Raw genomic sequence first — 8,382 nt, 5'->3', positions numbered from 1 at the left:
GCAGACTCGTGTCTGGTGTGAGCATCTGGACCCGGTGCTCACCCTCCTGCTGTGAAGGCTGGGCTTCATTTGCATAACATCCTCCGCCCCTCATTTGCATGATCTCTTGCAGCTCCTACCCCGCTGCTGGGCTGGGACACCAGCTCCGCGAACTGCCTACACTCCTATAAAAGCGGTCTGCGTCCCGCGCAACTTCCAAACGCAGCACGAACCCGCAGAACTGAGAAACTGGCCACAGCCAGTGAGAAATAATTCCGCTTGCTGGCTAACTCAACTCTGTCCGGCCCAACCCGCTACGCTTCCTTAGCGGGGAGCCGCGGGGCTCAGACTTGACCAGCCCACTCGGTCCTAGTCTCGACCCGAAAAGACTCCAAAGACGCTCTCTCTCGTCTCCAGGCAGCCCCAGCTTACCTGCTCGCCCACCTGCGTGCTGCGCTCGGCGGGCTTGCGGCATGACCCTGTGGAACGGCGTGCTGCCTTTTTACCCCCAGCCCCGGCATGCCGCGGGCTTCTGCGTCCCGCTGCTTATCGTCATTCTGGTGTTCTTGGCCTTGGCCGCCAGCTTTCTGCTCATCTTGCCTGGGATCCGTGGCCACTCGGTAAGGAGGTCCTAGTAGCTGGGTTGGGGGATGAGAGTCACATGGGCAGTTTCTCAGGCGACCAGGACAGGTAAGACTGCTCAAGGGTCTCCATGAATAGTCAAACTGAGGCTCAGGTAGAGCAAATTCAGGAGTATGGTGCAGCAAGCACCCCTTCCCAAGGACAGGGAGAGCTCCCCGTCCAAGACATCCTGGAGAGAGGCCTTAGCTGGGTCATTTGGAAGGCTGCTGCAGAGAGTGGATGCCCAGTCTAGTAATCCTAGGACTGATTCTAAGCTTCAGGTGTTGCCAGGGCCTCCCACCTCTCCCAGTACCACAGCTGCACTCTCATCCTGTTACCTGAGTGATGACCTTCAGGCCAAGAGGACAGATGTCAGAAGATGAGACTGCTGTGTTTCCCTTTTGTGCTGAGTGAGACACATGTGTATGGTGTCCCATCCTAAGGACTCAGAGAATCTCACACAGGATTTGAAGTTGTAGCAGACTGGGTGCAGTTCCTTAGACTTTCTCCCTCTCCCAGAATCTGTGTTGTGCATTTTTCAAGTCTGGGAGGACCCAGCCTTTCCACCTCTTGATCTGTGTTGGTTTCCCTGGTAACTGGTGCACCTAGAAGTATCTGCATTCCCACCTCCTCTACTTGGAGACCAGGGCCTGGGGCCTCCCTCTTCTGAGGGAGGTGATCCCTGCCTGCCTAGCACTTCTGGACTCACTGAGCCTCACCAAGCAGTGACTGGACCAGGAGGTGGGACCAGAACCAGGCGTCAGACAACTAGGGGAGTGAAGGTGGCTGGAGAGTGCCAGGCAGAGGCACCACGGGCCGTAGGGTGGACAGGGAAATAGGGCTGGGGAGACGGAATCACATGGCCAGAAAACATCAGAAATGCCAGTAGCCCAGAAGGACTGCAAGAGAGGCATCTCTGACAACAACCTCAAAGGTCAGGAATGTAACTAAAGGTCAAGGTGGAGTGGTGTCAAGGAAGGTGTTGGGGACGCTGGTTGGGCAGTGCCCAGGCCTGACCCAGGTGCCTGTTTCTGCAGCGCTGGTTCTGGTTGGTGAGAGTTCTTCTCAGTCTGTTCATAGGCGCAGAAATTGTGGGTGAGTGTGGTGTGCAGCCTATGGGGAGAGGACCTGGGGTGAGAAAGGAGGTGGGTAGAGGGCACCTGGGAAAATGGGGAACTGGGGTTGATTTCCTCTTCCCACTCTCCAGCTCTTTCTAGTGTCCATTCTTTGGCCCTTACCATGCAACCACATTGGACCTCTAGATCCCCATGTCTCTGCAAAGTGTCCTACCGCCCCCATCACTAATCTCCTAATTCCATCTTTCCACCCCCACTGTGCTCCTTTCCCACAGCGGTGCACTTCAGCGCAGAATGGTTCGTGGGTACAGTGAGCACCAGCACATCCTACAAAGCCTTCAGTGCTGAGCGCATTAGAGCCCGTGTGGGTCTGCAAGTGGGCCTGGTGGGCGTTAATATTACACTCACAGGTGAGGGGGCTAGGGTGAAGTGAGTTTCTGGGTTAAGGGAGTGTGGCAAGGGTAGCTGGAGGACCTCTCACACCCTACAGGCCCAAATAGCTTTTGGTCCTCACGGATTTGCGTTTTCCCCAACCACCACCAAACCCATTTCTCCGGCCGTGGGCGCCGCACCCCCTTTTTTATCTGAATCCGCTTACTTTTGAGGTCCCTGGCCAGATGCAGCCCCATGACCCAGCTGCTTTCCGCAGGGACCCCAGTGCATCAGCTCAACGAGACCATTGATTACAATGAGCAGTTCACCTGGCGCCTGGACGAGGACTACGCCGCGGAGTACGCGGACGCACTGGAGAAGGGGTTGCCGGACCCAGTGCTCTACCTGGCGGAAAAGTTCACACCGAGCAGCCCTTGCGGGCTGTACCACCAGTACCACCTGGCGGGACACTATGCCTCGGCCACGCTGTGGTAAGCGCTGGAGGGAAGGCTGTGTGTGTGTGTGTGTGTGTGTGTGCGCGCGCGCGCGCGCGCCAGGGGTGTGGAAAAGGGAGGATGGAGTCCTCCGAGGTGATCTGCAACTACAGCGCGATCCGCTCGGGTGGGAATTACAGCCTCGCGGGGCAGAAGGTCACGAGATCTGCACAGACAGTCGGAATCCGGAGACACCCAGCAACCGCCCTCCCCTTCTCCCTCGGAGGAGTCCCCGGTGCCTCCGCCATCCCAGCTTTCGCGCTGGGGTAGGGACTTAGGGGATCGAGGCTCTGGGAACCCCGACGGACTGGGAGAATACAGCTCACTACCGGCGGGTCCCCCTCCCACGCCCGCAGGGTGGCGTTCTGCTTCTGGCTCCTCTCCAACGTGCTGCTCTCCATGCCAGCCCCGCTGTACGGAGGCTTGGCGCTCCTGACCACCGGCGCCTTCGCGCTCTTCGCTGTCTTTGCCTTCGCCTCCATCTCCAGCGTGCCGCTCTGCCCGCTCCGCCTCGGCGCCTCTGCGCTCACCGCTCATTACGGCGCCGCTTTTTGGGTCACGCTGGCAACCGGTGAGGACCGAGGGGATGGGCCCGGGGCGGCTGGGAGTGGGGCAGGATTTGTAACGGGTGTGCGCTTTCCAGTTTACAAAATGAATTCATATCTATTATCTAATTTGCCCCTCTCAAGAGTTCGTAGAGGCAGACAGGCGTTGTTATGCCCATTTTAGAGATGAGAAGAGGGGGGTTAGAAGCGTTTGGTATCTTGCTCTAGTTAGCACGGGAACCTGTGTATCATGTACTCTAGATTAGAGGTCTTTCCGCGAGGGGTGTGTGTCTGGGGAGCAGACGCGAGGGGCAGGCATAAAAAGACGGAGGAGGGCAGGCGGGGTCCTGGCCTGGCGCCCTGACTCCCTCCTCCCTTGCTTCTTTCCGTCCGCGCTGCCACAGGCATCTTGTGCCTCCTCCTCGGAGGGGCCGTGATGAGTCTCCACTACGCTCGGCCCAGCGCTCTTCGAGCCTTTCTGGACCACAGCCTGAAGGACAGCAGTAGCCAGGGCAGAGAGGGCTCGCTTCTCGTCCTGAAGAACCCGCTGCACAAGCAGTCCGGGCTCCCCGACTTGGACATCACCACTAATCTGTGATGAAGACCCAACTCCGGACTCCTTCCCCGCCTGGCCTGCTCTGGGAGGGCACTGTGCTGCTGACCGGGAAAGAAAGGTGCGGCGGCCTCTGACCTGCAGTAGGCACCAGGGAAAGTCTCCTGGGGCGAGATGCAAATAAAGTTTTTTTTCTTTTTTTAAAATTTTCATGGCTTCTCTGAGCTCTTGGGGATACACGGCCTCAAGAGAGGCTTCCTAGGGCTGGAGACAGCCTAGAACACTGTATCCTGCTGCCAAACCGGATTTTCTCAGTTTGGAGAAACCAGAGTAACCCAGGAAAGGTTCCGGGAGAGGGACGCCCTCTAGTGAGGCCTGAGGGAAACCGACCGAGCCAGCATCTTCCTGAGCCGCCCCAGGTGGATGGTTTGTCGCAGTGACCTGGCAGGTCACCCTCCCACCCAGATCCCAATCTACTGGCCCCGCTGAGTGAGCTGGCAAGGAACAGCGTTTTGGACCAAGGAATTGATTCACTAATTTCTCCCACCTGGCTTCTTTTGGGGTGGTGTCCGAGTGCCAAGGTAGATGTCAGTAAGATGTAAAAATATAAATCCTGAGATTCTTTTCTTAGGTCCTTGGCAAGTCCTACAATCTTATTTAGTAAATTTGGGAACAGAAGCCCAAAGAGAATGTGGAATATCTGTTTAATATTTGACCGGGGATGAGAAGTTTGATCTCTTCTCCCTTCCAGTTTTGTCTTTCATTGTCCCAATAGGTCACAAAAGCTGGGGAAGTAAAGGAAGAACGAAAGGGACCCAGGAAAAAGGAAAGCAAGAGCTCCTGAGGGATGAGAGGGACCTTATGAGAATCACACTGTAGTCCCTCCCCGCCACATCCGTTTTGTGGGTGAGGTTGGGTTTCAGTGAATGGCACACTGAAGAGGCCAAGCACCAAGAAGAGGCAGGGTTGCTGTGCAGAAATAGGACAGCCCTGCTTGGTCTTACCATGGCAGCAGGCTTTATGGGCAGGTGCAACATCTCTTTAGCACCATAGGGCTTTCTGTTTTGTTTTGTTTTTTAACATCAGTAGGTAGAGCCTCTTTTTTCTACTCCTCCCCTACTGATTGGTGCTGGGGATCTGACACAACCCACCCTGAGGGCAGTTCTGATGGTTTTATGGGGCTCCAATGAGGTCTGGAGCCAGACTGGAAGTGCAGGTGGCTGCTGGAGAGGAACGTTATAGAGCACAGTCAGGTTCTCCGGGATGCTCCTCCTTACAGCATGGCTGGGAGGAGGCGGCCTCTGATAGAGGAATGTCCTTGGGCTCGGGACTCTCAGCCATGGACCGGTAGCGGGGGCTTGGGAGTCCCTCTTCCTCAGGACTCCACTCCAGCGTGTGGTCCTCCTCCACATTCTGGTTGAAGAAAGCCTTCACCCTGTGGGGCTGCATCCTGTGGGCCACTACCATAGCCAGGCCCAGCAGCACACACATCAGTCCTGGGGACAAGGGCAACAGATGTCCCGCGTTAGTGCTAGTAACACCCTCCCAAGGACGTCTTTGCTCAGGAGCATCGGAACAATGCTAAGGGAGGCCTGGACTCCCTGCTTCAGGGCAACTTGGGCTCAGAGAAGTGGCTGGCTTAGAGTCATACGGCTGGTGTGGCTCTGCTGCCCTGAGTTTCCAGACTCCAAGCTCAGTGCTCTTTCAGTTATAGCTCAAAAGAGAGAGAGAGAGAACACACACTCTGAAACTGGAGAAAAGAGAAGCCCTGGGTGGAGGGCAAGGCACAGAGGAGAAGGCATGAGAGGCAGGCACAGTGGGATAGGAGAGGAGAATAAAACCGCAGGATAATTTAAGGCTGTGTGAGGCAGGGACAGGGAAGGAGTCTAGGATTGGGGACACAGAGAAGGGTGCTCGGGGGAAGTGGAAGGAGGGGACAGGGGCATGGAAGATTTAGGAAGGAGCTGGGTGAAGAGAGTTAGGGGAAGAGGGAACATGTCAGTGACCAAGAAAAGATGCAGGGCAGTGGGCATCTATGAAGAGGGAGGGGAAGTGGCACTGAAAGAGTCAGTGCCAGGAGATAAGGGATACAAGAGGGATGGGGCTTTAAAGAGGGCAAAGGCCTTTTGACCCCCAGAAGCAGACTCTCGACCCCACCAACACGATGGCCCCTGGCCCACCCTCCCTGGCCCTGAGGCTTCTCTGGTGTCTGTCTTTGGGGCTGGGTCTCACCTATGATCAGTGTGGTCCAGAAGGCAGGCCCATGGTGAGTATGCAGCACAGCAGTGCCCAGACGCAGGGGACAGGGTGGGGTGAGCGATGTGCCCACAGAGTAGAAGAGCAGTGCCAACAGTTGGAAGATGCCCGTGGCCAGCAGCATGTGGCCACCGTAGACCAGTACAGGCATGCAGAACATCACGTTGGCCAGCAGCCAGCAGAGGAATGCCACCCTGAAGAGCCAGGACCCAGTGAGGACTGGCCCAGGCACCTCTTCCCAACCCAGCACTGTGATGATTGGTGCCAGCCATCCCACCCCAGGATATCCACATGAGTGGAGGAGAGATGAATAGAAACCCTGTTCCTGAGTCTAAGTCACCAGGGCCTCCCTGCATCCCCTTCCCCCCCTCACCACAACGTAGCTGAGGCATAGTGTCCTGCCAGACGGTACTGGCGGTGCAGGCTGCATGGGCTTCTCGGGGTGAACTTCTCAGCCAGGTAGAGCACAGGGTCTGGAAGCCCCTTCTCCAGTGCCTTGGCATACTCCGCAGCATAGTTCTTGCCCAGGCGCCAGGTGAACTCCTCATTGTAATTGATGGTCTCATTTAGCTGCTTCACGGGGGTCCCTGGGGAACAGGGCATCTGCACTCAGCAGGCCAGAGTGGAGTATTTGCTTGGGTAGAAACTCAGTCACTCACACTGGGCAGAGGGACCAGAGCTGGTCTCAGTTGTGAGAAGGCAGCTTCCAAGGCCCTTAACCTCCCCTCCTACCATCCCTCCAACACCTACACATCCTCCTAGCCCCAGCGCCAGGCATCCCGTAGCTCCTTGGATCACACCAAATATATATCCTAAAGACAGCAGAGCCTTCCCCTCCCTCCCAGGTAAGAGCCCTCCCTCACCTGTGATCGTGATGTTGACTCCTCCCAGTCCAACCTGCAACCCAATATCAGCGCTGATCCACGCAGAACTGAAGGCCTTGTATGATGTGTTGGTGCTGACTTGGCCCACAGACCACTCAGAACTGAAATTCACAGCTAGGGTTGGGGTGTTGGACATATGGGAACTTAGAGAGGTCTGGGCATTAGTGGGTCAGAGTCAGAAAGAGAACTACGAGGGATCCATGCCTGTTCTGGTTATAATTGTGTACTCATAACTAGCCCAGGGTCTGGCTCATGGGAAGTCCGCCAACCACATGTGTAGGATGAGTAGATGGGTTAGAGTCCAGGATTTCCCGTGGTCACACTCTATTTACCCTTCTCTCCCTTTCTCCTCATTTTAGGGTGAGTCACTCAGCGACTTGGGGGAGAAAGCATTAACATAAACCATGATGGGCAAACGCAGATAGCTCTACACAGAGACCTTCTCTCTCTCCTGTTTGCCTAATCACCCAAGCAAAGCAAGCAGCCCTCCCCCATTCTCTCTGCTTCTCTCTCCAGAGGACTTCTGTCCACAGACATTCATTTTGACCTGCTTTCCCCTGAATAATGTTAGGAAGGTTGAGGAGATGTTTCCTGAGGCCACACCCCTCTGGGCAAATAAGAGTGAGGGGCTAAGGCCACAGTATGGGGGCTAAGGTGGTCTTGAAGCCACCTGAAGCTGAGGGGTGGGAAACAAGAAGAGGAGAGGTAGGTTGCTAAGGGGAGTTGATGGGATAGAGGCAGCTGCCCAAGCCAGCCACACTTCACACTCACCCAGGATCACAGCCCCGATGAACAAGCTGGTCACCACCCGCAGCAGCCAGAACAGCCTCTGAGTCATAGGGTGGGTGGGTTCAGTAAGGAGCACCCTCCTTCCAAGTCCACCCTTCCTCTTTCCAGACTTAGGGGAGGGACAGGGACTCTAAAACTGAGATCACTTGAGTGTCTGGCACATAATACATGCTCAATACTATCTGTTGAATCAGAGAGCAGGGAGCTCTCTGCCTGCCGTGGTGGTGATGCTTTCTCAGCACCAGAGTCTCTTTTCTGAATCTGGACCCCTCATGCTGAGGCTGAGGTCTCTCTGGGGCTGGGGTCTCCAAGGCTGGATTTGTTTCTCACCATCTTGCCCCGAATGCCAGGCAGGATGATGATGAAGGTGACCAGTGCAGTCAAAAAGATGACGATGATGACGGCCAAGGTGGTGTCCATTGGGAAGGTTGTCTTGGGGCCAGCATAGAAGGGGAACGTGTGTTCGAAAGCAGCCATTTTGGTGGGAGGGTGCCGGGGGAGGCAATGCTGTACAAGAACAATAGATATTGAGTGCCCTCTAAGTACCTGGCACTGTACTTGGTGCTAGAGAAATGACAAAGGATAAACCACACCAGGCCCCTCTTCTCTGGACCTCACATTTTGTGCCTCTCCAGACTCCACTGTTGCTGCCATCCCAGAGCCCCTCAGCCGTCCCTCTCCACACCTGCCGGCTGTGGCAGAGGAGGGTCTTGGCAACAGTCTCTGTTGCCCCATGCTCCCTTCCTAACCCCAGGTTCCCTAAATCAGTGCCACCACCCTTGATGCTTCTCTGTTTCTTCTGGGACTGGCTCA

At 55.9% G+C, this 8,382-nt stretch overlaps 2 protein-coding genes across 3 annotated transcripts; one reads left to right on the top strand and one right to left on the bottom strand.

Annotated features, from left to right (window-relative positions):
- Window positions 1-452: 452 nt before the first annotated feature.
- DUOXA2 (dual oxidase maturation factor 2) lies at window positions 453-3,685 on the top strand. Its single transcript, XM_069460598.1, has 6 exons — window positions 453-599; window positions 1,638-1,695; window positions 1,952-2,086; window positions 2,326-2,539; window positions 2,899-3,113; window positions 3,492-3,685. The coding sequence occupies exons 1-6, from the start codon at window positions 453-455 to the stop codon at window positions 3,683-3,685; spliced, it is 963 nt and encodes a 320-aa protein (XP_069316699.1).
- Window positions 3,686-4,876: 1,191 nt separating this feature from the next.
- Window positions 4,877-8,046, bottom strand: DUOXA1 (dual oxidase maturation factor 1). 2 transcript variants are annotated; one of them, XM_069460578.1, is made up of 6 exons: window positions 7,900-8,046; window positions 7,552-7,609; window positions 6,760-6,894; window positions 6,270-6,483; window positions 5,873-6,090; window positions 4,877-5,136 (listed from the first exon to the last, which is right to left on the bottom strand). In XM_069460578.1, exons 1-6 carry the CDS (start codon window positions 8,044-8,046, stop codon window positions 4,877-4,879), a joined length of 1,032 nt encoding a protein of 343 aa, XP_069316679.1. The 2 variants fall into 2 exon arrangements, with proteins under 2 accessions (XP_069316679.1, XP_069316686.1); XM_069460585.1 differs by lacking the exon at window positions 6,760-6,894.
- Window positions 8,047-8,382: the final 336 nt, after the last annotated feature.

The sequence above is a fragment of the Eulemur rufifrons genome, chromosome 2 (assembly GCF_041146395.1).
Source record: "Eulemur rufifrons isolate Redbay chromosome 2, OSU_ERuf_1, whole genome shotgun sequence".
Classification (NCBI taxonomy): Eukaryota; Metazoa; Chordata; class Mammalia; order Primates; family Lemuridae; genus Eulemur; species Eulemur rufifrons.
This window is presented reverse-complemented; position numbering and strand designations above follow the sequence as displayed.

Coding starts and splice junctions, on each gene's coding strand:
- DUOXA2 (XM_069460598.1), top strand. CDS start 453: ATGACCCTGTGGAACGGCGTGCTGCCTTTTTACCCCCAGCCCCGGCAT. Junction 2,087..2,325: donor CGTTAATATTACACTCACAG/GTGAGGGGGCTA, acceptor TGCTTTCCGCAG/GGACCCCAGTGCATCAGCTC. Junction 3,114..3,491: donor TTGGGTCACGCTGGCAACCG/GTGAGGACCGAG, acceptor GCGCTGCCACAG/GCATCTTGTGCCTCCTCCTC.
- DUOXA1 (XM_069460578.1), bottom strand. CDS start 8,046: ATGGCTGCTTTCGAACACACGTTCCCCTTCTATGCTGGCCCCAAGACA. Junction 6,895..7,551: donor CATCGGGGCTGTGATCCTGG/GTGAGTGTGAAG, acceptor CCCCAACCCTAG/CTGTGAATTTCAGTTCTGAG. Junction 6,091..6,269: donor TATGCCTCAGCTACGTTGTG/GTGAGGGGGGGA, acceptor CTGGCTCTTCAG/GGTGGCATTCCTCTGCTGGC.